Source organism: Castanea sativa, chromosome 1, assembly GCF_040712315.1.
Source record: "Castanea sativa cultivar Marrone di Chiusa Pesio chromosome 1, ASM4071231v1".
Lineage (NCBI taxonomy): Eukaryota > Viridiplantae > Streptophyta > Magnoliopsida > Fagales > Fagaceae > Castanea > Castanea sativa.
Genome location: NC_134013.1, coordinates 70,774,822 through 70,792,543, shown reverse-complemented (window position 1 = coordinate 70,792,543; position 17,722 = coordinate 70,774,822). Strand labels below are relative to the sequence as shown.

The window sequence follows — 17,722 nt, the reverse complement described above, 5'->3', positions numbered from 1 at the left end:
ATTTCGCTTATCATTAAAAAAAGAAAAAGAGAAATTAAGAAGCACTGAATCTATTGGTACGTAAATTGCTGGGTTGTTTCGCTGCATCTCGTGAGGTCTATTCAGTGGACGAGTGTGAAAGGTATGATCTACCATGAGTCTAGACTTTAGACCCCAGATTTTGACTCATATATATATATATATATATACACACACACCATATTCAATCAATCATGGGTGTTGACCTGATGTGCGTTACTGAGAATTATGACAAAATAAGTTGGTAATTACCTGGGACAACTTTTTTTATTGCTAAATCCAAATGCACACAATTATTGGCACGCAATTCACAAGCGATTTCGTTTGGGGAAGCATGTGCATGTACATGTTTGATTTTTCTTACGGAAAAAAGTTGAGAAGGACGAATTCGGATGTGACTTATCATTTATCAAGTCAAACAAATAAAAAACTATTCTACTTGTGGTGGACGAGGAACAGCCGTATCTTTTTGGTTGAGGCACCAAAATAGTCGGTGTTGGAGCATTTTTATTAGTCATCCAAAATAATATACCCCACAATTTGTCTAACCAATTCTAAAAGATACCCACGTTAATTCATATAAAATTATAAAAATTATAATTTAGTTATACATAATTATAATACCGACTCAAATATATATATATATATATATATATATATATATATATATATATATGTGTGTGTGTGTGTGTGTGTGTATTTTACTTATAAAGACAAATGATTTAAGAGAACAATAAAAAATTGATAAAGAAATAATATTTTAATGAAATATAGTGTAAAATAAATAATATAATGTGAATATTTCTGAAAAATAATTATATAAAATAGAAAAATTATGTTATTATACTAAAATAAAGAGAAATTTTTATCAGAGTTAATGTAAAAACTATTAAGAAAACTGTAGTATAAACACTCTCTTAGTACATTGTCGTTTCAAAGTGAATTTGAGTCAATCTAAAGAATCGTACTTACCACCATGTTTTACACCCTCAATCAAATGAACTTTAGAAAAAAATTTCATAATGAGAAGAATACCAAGACTAGAAATTTCATATTTTATCAAAAGTCTTATAACTTAATTAGTTGTTACCTTCTAATATCTCAAATGAAGAAAATTCAGGATTTAAATATCCATCACCAACTATTAGTTAGTGAATCAAAAAGAAATTTCATATGTCAGTTATAGTCAATTATATTAACCATATGTCAGTTATTTATATAGCAAATATATTTATCCCTCATTTTAGTTTGATTTTCCCCCCTTTATTTTTGGGTAAAGTACGAATTGTGTTAAACAAAAACAACACTTTTAGATACAATGTAAACATAGAATGAAGAAACATTTAGGTGGTTTATAAAAACATGGGGAAAAGAAAAACCTTCTATAAGAGAATGATGGTCTTATGTATACATAATGATGGTCTTATGTTGTCAGTGACGAAGCTAAGATTTGACTTTAAGAGAATATATATATAGACACACACACATGAAAAATAAAAATTCATTCATGTATATGTTAAGTGATATTCATTCATGTTAAGAGTTCCCATTTGATTTGGAGGATGTCTTCCAAAAAGATATTAGTTAATAAAACTTCACTTACCTTTTTTCTCAATAATACAAAAAGTGATATTTAATGTAAGAAAATCCTCAAAACAATAGCATTTTTTTTAATGTATAATTTTTGAATCTTAAAAAGACATTGATAAAATATGAAAGTCTTTCTTTCTTTTTATGAATGAATTTCTATCTTATAATTTTTTATTGGCGGACCAGGAGGCAATTTCCCCACCCCCTCCCAGCTTCCTGGCTCCGCTTATGGTTTTTGTTGCTCAGTAATTATGAATTGCTCCCCAACAAATGCCTTCAACCCATGCAATATTGATATCAAATAAAAATGCTTTGCAACAAAAAGGCAGTGGACAGTTTGTAGTTATAGAATTCTTCTTATAGGTATTAGCTTATTTATCTGGAAAAGTTTACTTGTGAACCAGTGTGGACAAAAAAAAAAAAAAAAAACTTATTGCTTAGTGATTGATAAAATCATTCAAGTGTAATTTTAGTTACATAATTTATTTAATTATGTACTTGTTCAAATAATATTTGTTTTATGAGCCGCCATGCGTTGAAGGAGATTCTTCCAACAGATTTAATCATGTAATTTATAATGGATTCGCTTGTAAATTGCTAGGTTGCTTCGTTGCTAGCTTTTGATTATGTCTATAATATTGGATGAGTATGATCTACCTTAAAGTCTAGAGTTTAGACCCTGAATTTAAAACATAACAAGATTCAATCAAGGGTGCACTTGACCTAATTAAGTGTGTTACTTTCTGAGAGCTATGACAAGATTAGGTAGGTGAACCTGGGGCAACTTGCTTACTGCGAAACTCCTATCAGCACACAACGCCACATTTTCATGGGCAAGCATATTTGGTTTTACTTGAAATAGACATTGAGAAGGGCAATTACTAATACTAATTCGTCATGGTGATTCCATTGAACGTCAGTGTATTAACTATTTTAGTTATCGAAGAACAAATACAGTCTATTTGTCAACAGAAAAAGTTTAAGAAGGGCTATTAGTCAAGGTGATACTATTGGACATGACAATATTAACTATTGTACTTGTTGAGGAACCAATACAAGCTATATGTCTAAGTAGCCCCTTAGACACTGTCATTTGAAAGTGACTTTGAGCCGATCTAAGGAACATGACCTTAATTAACGCCAAGGTTTAATTTTACTTAGGATAAGGCAGTTCGACATTGTCAAGACTTGAAAAAAAAAATGTGAAATATTTAAGTTTGTCTTGAACTTAAACCAAACTTACAAATAAAATTTGAGCTTGAGCTTGTCAAAAATTCCAAATACTTGAACTTGGCTTAATTCAATAGTCACCCTGAGTTTAAGCTCAACATCAAGCTTAGACTCAAGCTCAATATTAAGTTCTTGACTCTTAAGATCAAGATTCAATCCAAGTACATTATCAAGCTTTATTAAATATATTGTCAATCCTATTTGGCTTGAACGAGTGTTTCAAATACCTAACTAATTAAAAATTTAGTAAGATATAAGTTAATTGTTCAAGTCCATAGCAAACTTATTACTTAGCCCATAAACCAAGTTAAACATGGCTTGTTTTGAGCCCTATTGTTCACGTGAATGTCAATATTTTATTTTTTAAATTTGGGCTCGACTCATTTATTAAACAAGTCTAAAAATAATGCTCAAACTTTATTTGTTTATAAAAACAAACAAATATAAACGAGCTTTTGCTAAAGTTAACTCCGAGTTTGTTCTCAACTAATAGAAAATAGAGTACACACATGCTTGCAATTGTCTTTTCCAACACGGTCATGAATATAAAAAATAAATCGTTGTTGTGACAACTTGATTTTGTGAGAAGATGAGTGGTCTCAACTCTCAACTCCAAGAAATTACTCGTTAAGGAACTGTTTTTTTTAAATTATTTTTTAAAAGATGGTGTCTATGTACATATTATATATATATTGTGTATTCTTTTATTCTAATATATTATGATTTTAAAAAAATTATAGTTTCAATAGAAAGTGTGGATTTAAATCCTAGATGCCTCTATTAGAAATATCAAAAAATGTCACTTAAAGCTACAAAGTTATTGCCTATTATGACTTGTGAAGGAAGAGAAGAAGCTGTCATAGATTGGAATGTAAATTGCTAGGAATTTTCATTAGATTGGGATGTAAATTGCTGGGAATTTTCATTGCTTCTGGAGTGATACTGTGGCCTATATTATTAGACGAGAGTGAAAAGGTATGATCCACCTTTGAGTCCATGTCTCTAGAATGTAGACCCCGGAATTTTTGGCTCATATACGGCCGAGATTCAATCAAGGAGGGTATGCTTGACCTAATGTACTTTGTCGCTGAGAGCTATGACAAGATAAGTAGGTGAACTTGGGACAACATTCTAATGTGAAACTCCGAGCAGCACAACCCACCGTTTTCGTTTGGGAAGCAAGTTTGTTTTCTCTTGGAGAAAAATGGTGAGAAGGGCGGCTAGTCATGGTGACTTTATTGCATGTGACTATAAGAGGGACTTTGGATAGCGTTTAAAGTCTGCGTTTGTGCGTTTTGCTGAAAAAATGTGGGTCTCATGGCACTATTCACAGACCCACAAAAGTCATTCAAACACAAATTTCAGTATAAATTTGGATCCCCAGCACTATTTACACATTTAAAAATTATTTTGTTACAGTATTTTCAGTTTTCAGCAAATAAACGGTATCCAAACACACCCTAATAATTATAAGACTTATTATTGAGGAGTCAGTCAATACAGTCTATATGCCTTTCAAAAGAGTTTATAGTACATACCCCGTAGGGGTCAATGGGTGGTAGGCTCGTTGATTTAGGGTGTCACGTAAACCTGATAGTTCGAAGTTCAATTCACCACATTATCCGTTTATGTAATTTACAGACTATCTCACGAATAAAAAATGGAAATAGTTTAACCAAAGATTGAGAAGCAATACTGTTGTTGTTGTTTTTTTTTTTTTTTTTTTTAAATTTTCAATTTATGATGTCTAGCTCTTTATTATCAAAACAAGACACCAGTTGGTTTTTGGTATAAACAGGAATTGAGTTTCAAATATCTTATTCAACTATTATAGATTTTATTAATTGAGCTAATTAGAACCCACAAATAAACAATTACGATTTTTTAAAATAAACTTGAGAAAATATAAAGAATATGGCCTTAATGGGAGGGTGTTTTAATATAAATTTGAGTAAATATAAAGAATACGGCCTTAATGGCAAAGTGCAGTGATATAGAAAAAAGAAAAAGAAAAGATACGAACTGTGGAAAAAAAAAATTATAATGAAAAAAAAATTCCAAGACTAGAAGTTCTAGTTTTCTTATCTTACCAACCTTTTCTTTGGACCCAACAAGCAATCAAAGGCTATTTGTCTTTCTTCTAGAAGTGATACTTGTTAGTTTCGTAAGAATTATAGAGATGTAGAAAAGAAATAGAAGCAAAAAAGTTGCTTTTGTTTGCTAATTTTCTTTCTTTTCTTAGTACGAGGACCAAGACTAGTAACTTATTTCTTTTTTCAATTCCTAAGCCTATGGTGATTGGTGACCATTATATTATTGTGCTTAGATACACTTGACCATTTAATCAAGAGAGCAAGACCACGTGACCAACTGTATAGTACAATGTATGCACAATTTGTGAAGTCACGGTTGTCCATTAAAAATTTAAAAAGTTAAACAATCTTTCAGGTTGAACCCAATCAATTATGACTAGAATATGATGTGGAAACTGGAAATCTCCATGAAACTTCAAGGATTTAGGTAGGAAAAATTTTGAAGTCCGAAGCACAATAACTAGACTAACACCGGAGTAATTAGGTGGAAAATTGTAATTTCCTTTTGGTAAAAAAAAATTGTTGGAATACCTTGGAAATTTCCAATATTCAGAGCAAAAATACAATTATGTTGTTTTCTCAAGACCTTTCCACTGTGACTATAAAGTGGAACTTGGACCATAGAAGTTTCGGATTGAAAAAGCCAGCCATGTATTTTTGTTTCTTTTTGACCAAGCCAGCTCAATACCAGCTGAATGTAGAAGGTCCTGGTCAAAGATAATTTACTCTATTTTGTAATTAAAGAAGTAGCAAGATCCTCTTTAAAAAGTTTCTCAAAAAAAGAAAAATCCTCTTTAAAAAAAAAAAATTGTCATATGCTTGAGCCCATGTTTCCCAGCTCAACACAAACTACAATTTAGTCTACTTTTGTTTTGTTTTGTTTTTTTTTGTTTTTTTTTTGCTTTTTAAATTGTCATAAGCTTGAGCCCATATTATCCAGCTCAACAATAGCTAAATGTAGGCCCATTAGGCCCAAATCAAAGGTAGTTTGTTATATTATACAAGAACTTAGAAGCAGGAAGATTAGATCCTTTTGTTATTGTCCCAAGCTTGAGCCCATATCCTCAGTCCTCACCCCTTTGTCACAAAACACAATCTCTAGAAATGCAAAATAGCTTCAACGCTTGAATTTCATCTTAGTTTCTCTTCTCCTCACGCATCTAGTGCACAATATCGTAAATATAATTGCATCCACAAACAATTCCAAAGCCAAAATTGATTTTGGGTTGGGCTTTCTTTCTTCCTTTTTGAGTAAAGTACACTCGGGGTTTTGGGGGTTTTTTTTTTTTTGGGGGGGGTGGGGGGGACAAGAACTACTAACCAACAAGTTAAGAATAATTACAGATATTAAAAATATTTACTTACTAATTTAGTCCTAAGTCGCATTATGTATTCAAATAGTTCCTAACATTTCAAATATGTTAATATAGCTTCCAAAGTCCAACCTTTTGTCATTGTGTACCGTATGCATATTTCATAACTAGGTTGTTGAGTCACATTAACATAGTATTTTGGTCTAGTTCGGATTAGCTAAATTTTAGTAAAAGTCTTTTATATAGAGAGAGAGAGAGATGGGTTTAAGTCATACCTGGTATAACTTCAAAAGAATTACACCTATTTTAAAGAAAAAATTTCTCACATATCTAACGGTAGAAAAAATGTTAGTATTTATTGTTTTCCAATTCATCTCATCTAATTAATACTAGCATTTTTGTCTCTCTCTTATTTATAATATATAACCATTTATAAGCATTAATAAGATGAGAGAGACAAAAATGCTAGTATTAATTAGATGAGATGTGTATATAAAAAAAAAAAAAATAAATAGATGAGATGAGTTGGAAAGCAATAAATACTAGCATTTTTTCTACCGTTAGATATGTGAGAAATCAATGGTTTAAAATATGTGTAATTCTTTTGAAGTTATACTAAGTGTAATTTGAACCTATCTCATTCATATATATATATTCATAAATTTGGATTCAAAATAAGTGGTCTCAACCTAAACCTATCTTTTCCCCTTCTTTAAGTGCACAAAAATTGATTGAATGCACTGAATGGACCAAAATGGATAGAAATGGACTAAAATAGACTGAATTAGACCAAATGGACTGAATAGAATTGACTGACTGAACTAGACCAAATAAGACCAAAGTGGACTGAGTGAGACTAAAGTGGATAACATGGACCAAATAATACTAATTGGGCCATATAGGATCGAATTGGAGCGAAAATGACTGAATGGACAGAATAGGACCGATGTGGATCGAATAGAACCAAAGTGGACCAAATAGAATTGAAGTGTTTTGAATAGGACTAAACAAGAACAAAGTAGAGCTATTTGGACTGAATAAGACCAAAGTGCACCGAATAGGATCAAAGTGGACAAAATGGACCGAATAGAACTGAAGTGGACCGAATAAGACCAAAATGGAAATAAAATAAAAGTGGAACGAATAGAACCGTGTAGATCTAATAGAACTAAAGTAGCAATATCCTTTTTTGTTTTTTTGTTTTGTTTTTAATTGTCATAAGCTTGAGCCCATGTTATCCATCTCAACACAAAGTACAACGTAGGCCCATAAAGGCCCAGGTCAAAGATAGTTTACTCGATTCTGTAGCTAAGAAAGTAGCAAGATTTTTTTAAAGCTTGAGCCCATATTACAGCTCAACAATAACTAAAATGTAGGCCCAATTCAAAGGTAGTTTGTTATAATCTGTAAACTTTTTTTTTTTTGTTGAGAGAGAAATATTCTGTAAGAACTTAAAGGCGAAGATTAAGATCCTTTTGTTATTGTCTCCATCTTTGAGCCCATATTATCTTCTGTCCTTACTCCTTTGTCACAAACAAAACATAATCTCTACGGAAAGGGCTCGGATTTGTGCTAAAAACACACGAGCTTGTTTAAACCTTAAATTTTAAAATACGACTACACTACAAAAAACGGGGTCTAAAGCCGCGTTTCAAAAACGCGGCTATAGACCCCAAAAACGCGGCTATAGCCTATAGCCGCATTTTCTAGAGCCGCGTTTGTAAACGCGGCCTAAGTGGCGCAGCAACAGCCCCTGTGGGTCTATAGCCGCGTTTTTACAACCGCGGCTAAAGATTGGACCTAAAGCCGCGTTGTTTAACCACGGCTATAGGTTTTTTTTTAAAAAAAAAAATAAATAAAAATTTTGGGTGTTTTTTTTCCCCAAGAAATTCAAAATTCAAACCAAAAATAAAATTCAAAATTAAAAGGAAACCCAGAAAATTCAAAATCAAATACAAATCCAAAAATTTTAAAATCAAACACAACATACTCACAATACAAACACACCCAAAAAATTCAAAATCAAACACAACATACTAACAATACAACCACAATTTGCTCCAAAATATAAGAACACAAACCCATGAATCTCCTCTCCTTCAACAAAGCCAACCCAAATCTAACACTAAAACCATTCAAGTACAAGCTCAGAAACACAAACCCATTTAAACATAAACACAATATCAAGGACACAATGGCACAAATTCAAAATTTTTAGCATTTTCTCCATTTTCTTACTAATTAAACATAAAATAACAAAAAAAAAAAACTAGATCTATAGAAAAATCAGTGACTGAGATGAAGAAAAAAAGAAGAAGTAGCTGGAAAGAAACAAAGAAAAAAAAACAAAAAAGAGTTGTGCTGGAATGAAGAAGAAAAAAAGATGCAGGAACTCCAAAGAAACAAAGAAAAAAAAAAAAAAGTTACGTTGGAAAAATGAAGGAAGAAAGAAAAAGGAAAAAAAGAAGAAGAAGAAGAAAAAGAAGAACCTGAAGAGTTAGTGAAGAAGGAAGAAAGAAAAGGAAAAAAAAACAACAACAACAACAACCTGAAGATTTAGTGAAGAAAGGGGAAAAAAAAAAAAAGGGGGGAAAGAGAGAAGAACCTGAGTGAAGAATGAAGTAAGAAAAAAAAAGAAAAAAAAAAAAGAAAGGAACTTATATTGAGAGTGGGGTAGGTGAGGATGCAAGTGGGAAAGGAAGGGGCACGTGGGAAATTTTTTTTTTGTGAGCTGCGTTTCTAAAAACACAGCCAGAGGGGGGCCTATAGCCGCGTTTTTGGAAAACGCGGCTATAGCCCCCCACTGGAATAAAGAAATTTATTCAGCTGAGGGGGACCTATAGCCGCGTTTTTAAAAAACGCGGCTATAGGTCCCCCTATGGCTGCTTTTCTAAGCGCAACTCCAAGCCAGAAGGGGGACCTATAGCCGCGTTTTTAAAAAACGCGGCTATAGGTCCCCCTCTGGCTGCGTTTTCAAACGCAGCTCCAGGCCCCACTTTTAAAAAAAAATTATTCGGCTGGAGCTGCGTTTGAAAACGCAGCTAGAGGGGGACCTATAGCCGCGTTTTTCGAAAACGCGGCTATAGATTATGTTTATAGCTGCGTTTCTTAAAAACGCGGCTATAGATCAGCTATAGCTGCTTTTTTTTATAAACGCGGCCAAAAAACGAGGCTATAGCTCGCGTTTTTTGTAGTGCTAGATTGCTTTTACTCTTACTTAATCAAAATATGAAACAAGAGTAAATGTGCGCAATGAACCGATACTACTCTAGTGCATAAACATAAACAATAAACAATAAAACTAAAGCACAAGAGTAAAGAAAGACAGATGTAAACACAAGATAATACTGAGACGTGTTATCAAAGAGAAAACCGAAGAGTTCAATGAAAAACCTCTCTGTGATCCTCCAAGTCAAAATCGATCCACTAGAGAATAAAATTGGAGTACACAAATAACAAAAGACCCTCCAAGCCTAGTCTACTCCATGTACTTGAATCCTCCAAGCTCCTGCTACCAATTGACTTCTTGGAGTCACATTTTCTCTAACTTTTCGGATCTCGCAATACGCCCGATTGCATCTGCCAAGCCTCATCGGCTTCTTTTAGCAAATCCCCAAGACTTCCTAAGTTCCAAAACACTCTCTACACTCTAAATAGGTGTGAGTTGTGTTTGAGTACAAATCTCCTCTCAAGGTATGAAAATGGGAGAGAGAAGGAGAAGAGGCTGCAATGATTTCTCACTAAGGATGAATAGCTCTCTCTCTCTCTCTCTCTAAAAGATAGGTGTGTTGTGTAGTAGAAAACCTATCTAGGATTTTTCTCTCTAAAATAGCCTCACATACTTTTGTGAGTAATGAGGGTATATATAGTATAGGTGAAGGGTAAGAAAGTCACACTTAAAAAATTCCAGGCAGAAAGTTTTGCGGGTACTTCACGGGTTGGCCTTACTCGCGAGACAGTCACGAAATTGATAGCCTGACACGACTCTTCAGCTTCTAGCATGTGCTTCTCACGTGACCTTTTCGAGCTTACTCTTCTCGTGAACTTCTTGCGAGCTAGTCGCGAAACTACACTAATTCTTCAATTTATGCTCGATTCTTCACCAACTTAATACTAAATCCAATACAATAAAATCCCACAAAATACAAGGAACAAAATTAAAGCAAATACAACACTCTTTGTCATGAAATAAACCCAACATAAAATATAATTGTAAATTACAACTTTACATCTAGAAACGCAAAATTGCCTCAATGCTTGAATTTCATCTTAGTTTCTCTTCTCCTCACGCATCTAGTGCACAATATTGTGAGCATAATTACATCCACAAACAATTCGAAGACTGCCATGCTGAAGAATTTCATTTTTGGTATTTATATTTTTAAAATTTCTATCATATTAGTGGCAGTCAGACGCCTTTCTTGTACTTTTTTTTTTTGTCTTTTTCTTCTTCCTTATTTGTTCGGTTTATTTGTTGTTGCTATTTTTTTAGGATAATCCTCAATGTCACTCCCACAATTTTTCACGTCACCATTATTCTTTTTTTTTTTTAGGTTTTATATCTTATATATTTTTATTATTTCTCTTTAACGTGTAATTATCTTATTAAGTATTACAATAGTTTAGTTTAAGTAAAACTTTATTAGATATATGTTTCAAGAGCTTGAAAATTATACTTCAACTAAAATTCTATAACAAAAATAATATATCCAAGTCAAACAATGTGGAAAAGTAGATAGGTTTATTTTTGAAGCGAAGTTTCTCCCAAAGGGTCTCAAGAAGCAATCCTAATTTATACTTCCGGTTAACTGGCATGATCCAGTTTCTGACCTGATAAGTATATGGTGCAAGAGAGTAAATCTTTGTATGCATGCGCATGTCCCATATGTCAAAATGGAGATTGAAAGTAAAATTCCTTATCAGTTTCTTTTAGTTTTTTAGAAGTTTTAACATCTAAATTTTGGGTTCATATTTTGCAATATATGAAATTGTCTTGACAAATTTCAATTGCTATAATTATGGATTATTCTTTTAAGGCAACCTATCTTTTTCTTATATTTTTTCTATTACGTAGTCATATGTGTGTGTGTGTGTATATATATATATATTTGTTTTTTTGTTTTAGGCACTGAATTTTCTGATTCTTTACTCTTTCTTTTGGCTTTTTAGAAGTTCTAGCATCTAAATTTTGGGTTCATGCTTTGCAATATATGAAATTGTTTGACAAATTTCAATTGCTATAGTCATGCATTATTCTTTTGAGATAACCTATTTTTCTCTTATATTTTTCCTATTATATAGTCATATATTTTTCCTTACTGTTTGAATTAATGTGATTTAAGAATGATAAATTACTGTTATTTAAAAAAATATATTATTTTTCACATATATATGACTCTTTTTGCATTTTTACTTTATTTTTTTATATTGTTTTTTACATTGTTGGGTCTTGAATCTTGATGAACAAACTTAGGTTATGCATTAACCTCATAAATTTGTTCTTTAAATTTTTATTATTTAAGAACCAAAAAGGGTGTTGATATGTTTCTTGTTAAACAAAACAAGGGAAGTACTCAGTTGTTGCTAATTGCTACTACTGTTTTCTTTGTTTGTTTGTTTGTTCGTGAAATCAAACTAGGCTTTTTTTTTGGGGGTCAATGTGGCTTCTCCTTTTATTAATCAACGTACAAGTTTTTTTCTTGTTGAATTGAATGGTGGCTTTCACCTCTCTCTCTCTCTCTCTCTCTCTCTCTCTCTCTCTCTCTCTATATATATATATATATATATATACACACACACACACACACACTAGTCGTTAACCTTCGTTAACCTATGTGATGCACGGAAAAACTATTGACTTTGAAAAAAAAATCTAGCAATGAGTAAATAGACATTTTGCTAATTAGTATTTTTTTTATAAAAAAAAAAATGAAGAAATATTTTGCAAGTGCATAGTTACCGAAACCTACAAAGTAGTTTATAATTCTTAAGTTAATAAAGCAAAACTCTCAATAGTTATATATACATGCACACTCAAAACTAATATAAACTGCAAATATATAAACATAGACTATGATATGAGGAAGACACACAAAGTTTCAAGTTTGATTAGTAATATGACTTTTTTGTAGTAATAACAATATAGACAATTCAAAACATGGAACAATATCAAAATTATAATACCTAATTCCACTATCTTTTATGTTGAATCCAAACAAATAATTAATCAACCAACAATCGTAGATTTTAATAAGAAAAAAAAAATCACATGAACCTAAATAAAAAGAATTTAAGGTAAAGAATTAAGATCAACCTACTGAAGTGCAAATACCAAAAACCCCTAGATTTAAAAGATCAAAATTTATAGAATCCCTAAATTCTACTTCAAAACCAAACTAAATTCAACAAATTTATATATAAAATACCAAATAAAAATAGAGAAAAGAGACTACTAACAAGAGTCCTCTTTCTTTTTTTTTTCTTAATCCTAACTCTTTTTTTTTTTCTTTGAATCCTAAATTGAAGCTAAGTTTAGGGTTTTGAGGTGGTAATTGTTTGGACTTTGAGGAGGGGATAGAGAGTCCTAACAGGAGTCTCTCTCTCTCTCTCTCTCTCTCTCTCTCTCTCTCTTAATCTAACGTTAGTTTTTTTTTTTTGAGTCCTATTTTCAATGTGATTTTTTTTTTTTTTTTTGAGTCCTATAAGAATTTTTGTTTATTTATTTATTTAAATAATGCTGATGTGAAAAATTGTAGAAAGGTCAACCACAAGTTAGATGCTTCGGTTTATATATATATATATATATATATATATATATATATATATATATATATATATATATATATATATATCAACGTTTAAGTTTAAGTTAGACTTGTTAGAGAGATAGAGTTTCACTCATTGTTAAATTTGGACTAAACAAAAACAATTTATTTAAATAATATAATTTTTATTATTTAATGATTGCAATAAAATTATTTATTATATTATGTAATAGGGGTATATGAGTAAATTTATACAAACTATATTTTCTATCTTCTCAACCAAATAAATGAGTTTTTTACACTTTCATTTTTCCATCCCCCATCCAAACACTACGAGAGAAAATTAAAATATTTTCAAATATTTTCTATTCTTCCACTTTTCTATTCATTCTCTATTTTCTATTATCTCATTTTTTCACCATTCCAATCAAATATATCCTTAATATACTAGTGTTGGTTCAAGTCAGGGGTGGAGGGAAGGGGGCATTACCATCCTTGACTTCCTCATAGATTCTCTAATACTGGTACTATATTGTGGTAAAAGACTATTTGCCCCCCTAATACAAAGAGTCAAAAGCCTTTTACTTGTATGTATTAGTTGGATTTGGATCCGGTCCAGTGCAATACTTAGGGTATTGCACCAGGTGCAATTATTCTACTTCCTCTCATATAAAATTTTCTATTCTTAGTTTTTAAGTTTAACTTTTTAACTTATTTTAACTATTTCTCCACTTTTTTGTATTTAATGGTTGATATGAAAGTTGTTTTTTTCAACTTTCAATTTCGACCATCCGTTGTTATTGCACCTGCTGATCTCAATCCGTATTAGCTTGTCAATTCCTTTACATTCACACTGCAACAAGCAATTATGCTATTAAATAATAGAATAGTGTACTTACTTTTGCCCCACAACTTTGCTGAAGAATCTGGAAACAATCCTTATTTTTATGTGCTTATTGTAGTGCCTCTGCCCGTCTGCCTCCTATAATTTTTTTTCCCTTTTTGTTACCCATTTTTTCTAGTCTCAAATCCTAAGTTTTTTCTATAAACCGAAATTTAACTACTTAGAAGATGACGATATTTGGCTGAATTCTACACAACTTCACACGTATATTGCAATATTCCTAATATTTTTACACGGATTTATTTTAAAGAATCAAATTACATGTTTGAACTTTGTGTATTTAGATTAATTTCATTCATTTTTTTTTTGATAGGGATTAATTTCTTCATTTGATTGTTATAAGAGAAGTGCTATGTCGACAACAATTTTACAATACTTTTACAACAAATTCTAAGTAACAGGTTGTTACTAGTTTTAATTTGTACCCACTATAAAAATTACTTTCTTGCTCACCAATAATAATAAATAACAACCCACTATTGTGGACATAACATTTCTCTTGTTATAAACTATAAACTACTAATAATTATTATTGTTTATTGAGTAAATACTGTAAATTAAACTAGGTATGAAAAAATAATTAAAGTTTACATTTTATATTAGACCGCATATGACAATTACATTTACATATAGTGATTTATTTATAATGTTTTTATTATCGATTAATATTTCCTAAATTAATTTAATTTTCAATTTTTTCATGTTAATCTTGTCCTCCCCTAAAATCTTGACTCTGCCACTAGTTCGAGTTAACTCAACTGGTAAAATCTTTGATTGTTAAATAAGAGATCTGATATTTAATCTCTGCCTATACCAAGAACATTGGTGTCTTAGTATGATGATAAAGAGTGCAATCATTAAAAGCGGACACCATAAATTATAACTCTATCAAAAATAAAAAATGGTAGAATAGTAGTAATAAACTTCCAGCAGCGTTTTCATGCTTGCCTTCATGAATTGTTACCCTTAAATGCTCTACTTTATTTTAAACTAATTTTACTGCAATGTTATTGTTTCCGTATTATAGTATTTTTTTGTCACATCTGTGCTTGTCTGGACCACGTTTAGAATGCAAACAAATGTACGTATAGCTCTTTCCGCGAGACATTATTACATACGCTTTCAAACTACACTTACAAACCGATGTACGGCGTTTAATTGAGTCTATAATTGCGGTTTGATGCTGTTACAACTTACAAGGTCCACTTCCAATTATTCAGTTTTTAGAATTGAAAGCTTTAGTTAGGTATTGCCAAGAAACTGAGATTTTATTGGACATTTTTGCGACATGCTTCACGTTAAATTAATTGAAGTTAAGTTTGATGCTGCAAGGTACACTTTGTTTTATCTCATAGTTGGGATTGCTTTACAATTTGTGCCTTGGAAACAAATGAAAATTTAATCGAATTTTTCTTAAAGATAGAACACCTTGGAGGTTGAATAGGGACCTAAATCATTGAACTGGTGTAGACATTCACATTCTAATTGCATTATGTAGCATTTTATATCTTTGTCTACTCATAAGTCATACCAAGCATAATTAACCAATTGAAGAGAAGCATGCTAACCAGAAAGTTTTGATGTTCAACCAACTTAATTTCCCAAATTAGCATGCTATGTTGAACATTTGCATGATTTTAAGAAATCATTCAAGATTGAGGCATACCTACAAAAGTTTGATCAAATGTGTCATACATTATAGTTCATTTGACTAAAACAATTATTCTATTCATTAAGAGAGAAATTTTTTTTGTCTAATCCTAAAGTCGGAATCTTACAGCCCATGCCACTCACTCATTTCAACTTGCTTTATAACTTTTTGCTGCTCCATTTGTCTTTTTTCCTGATGGGCGGTTTACTTTTGCACATCTTGGCTAGAATTCTTTTACCTTCTTGGCCCTCCAATCAATCTTCACCACCAATTACTTATCTTCTTCTTTTGCTTCATTTTTGGCTGACTCTTCAATCTTTTTTGCTTCCACCTCAGCTTTCAACTTTGCTTCTTCTATTGCCTTTTCAAGACCCTGGATCAGACTCTCCAAGCATAATGTTGCCTCCCCTGAAATTGACTTGGGCATCAAATGTTCAGCAACATCAGCTGGGGTCATATCTGCCTCTTCAAACAACTCACTGATTTTGGGAAACCAACGGTGATATTCAAGCTTATGATAATTCTTTGCCAGCACCTTGAAAGCTTCAAACTTGCAGAATGACAATTCTATGTGCTTATCCATCCTTCCTTTTCGAATTAGTGCAGGATCAAGCTTTTCTACATAATTGGTAGTGAAAACAACCAGCCTTTCACCACCACAAGCTGACCAAAGCCCATCAATAAAATTCAATAGCCCAGAAAGAGTAACCTGGCTGGATTTGTTTTCATTTTCTTCCTTTTCTTCCTTTTTCTTTGGTTCCTTCTCTTCTTCTCCTGATTCCTTTTTCCCCTTTTTCTTCTTCCTCCTTTGACCAGTAAGATCAAGTGAACAATCAATGTCTTCTATCACAATAATAGACTTGCTTGATGTTTCAATCAATAGCCTCCTCAGCTCAGTGTTATCCCTCACTGCAGTGAGTTCAAGGTCATAAATATCATAACCCAAATGATTAGCCATGGCTGCAATCATGGTGGACTTCCCAGTCCCTGGAGGACCATAAAGGAGATAACCTCTCTTCCAAGCTCTCCCAATTCTTGCATAAAACTCTTCTGCCTTGCTGAATGCATCCAGGTCATTAATAATCTCTTGCTTCTTCTCTGGCTCCATTGCAAGTGTCTGAAATGTTGCTGGGTGCTCAAACACAACATGGCTCCAATAAGAACCATAGTTAGTGTAAAGCTTCCTTTGCCTGTTTCTTACCTTGATTGCCTTACCTTCTTTTAACACATGGTTGAGGTATGGCCCAATAATGAGATCTCTATATTTTTTATGGAAAGTGAGCCTGTAGTATCTCTTCTCATCAGGAGCTGGATTAAACAATGTCGTCTGTGGTCTCACACCATCTTTACCAGAAGCCCACCAGAGCCTGACCCCTTTAAACTCATCACCAACCTCTTCATGATCATCCATGCTAAGAGCAAGTGACTGGTTGTTCTTACCTATTTCAGCCTTCAGCCTCTTTGCTTGCATGGAAGTAGTGGAGCTGAGGTAATTCTCGATGGCAGAGTAAGCTTCACTCCTTGTGAGACGCTCTCCGGTGAACTCATTGAACCTGATTTGGATATAAGGGTAAAAGAAAACCATCAACCTTTGAGAGTATTTCTCAAGAAAGTTTTGAAGCTGATGAGGAAAGTATTGCTGAAACATGGCCCGGATAAACATCAAACTGGCCAATATCGATCCTAGATTAGCAAACATGTTTTGTGGTGACATATTTGATAAGTGCTTTTGCTTCTTTTTTTCTTCTCTAATTTCAGAAGTGCGTGAAACTCTTTAGTCACATCTCTTATATAAGTATATAATATATTAAATTGCATAGTTGGTCCTTAAATCTTTCACTTTTAGTTCAAAATCATCTATACATTTTAAAATATTTCACTCTAATCCTTACACTTCTATTTTTATATTTCAAAATTGTCATTATTGTAATTTAATTCATGTAAAATGTTAACGTACGAACGAAATTCATGCCACATCACTGTGCCCATGCGATTAAAGTAATTTTGGTTTTAAAATTTTGTTTACTATATCATCATTGTATAGTAGTTTTGGTCGAAAGTCTTATAACTCAACTGATATTTCTTAATATTTCTGATAAAGACGACCACAATTCAAATTCATCAATCATCACTCGTACTTATTGAATTATAATTATAAT

The 17,722-nt window shown here is 32.1% G+C and overlaps 1 protein-coding gene across 1 annotated transcript; it reads right to left on the bottom strand.

Moving 5' to 3' along the window:
- Positions 1 to 15,544: 15,544 nt before the first annotated feature.
- On the bottom strand, positions 15,545 to 17,376 carry LOC142610686 (AAA-ATPase At3g28580-like). The gene has a single exon (XM_075782583.1). The coding sequence runs from the start codon at positions 17,275 to 17,277 to the stop codon at positions 15,835 to 15,837; it is 1,443 nt and encodes a 480-aa protein (XP_075638698.1). The 5' UTR covers positions 17,278 to 17,376; the 3' UTR covers positions 15,545 to 15,834.
- Positions 17,377 to 17,722: the final 346 nt, after the last annotated feature.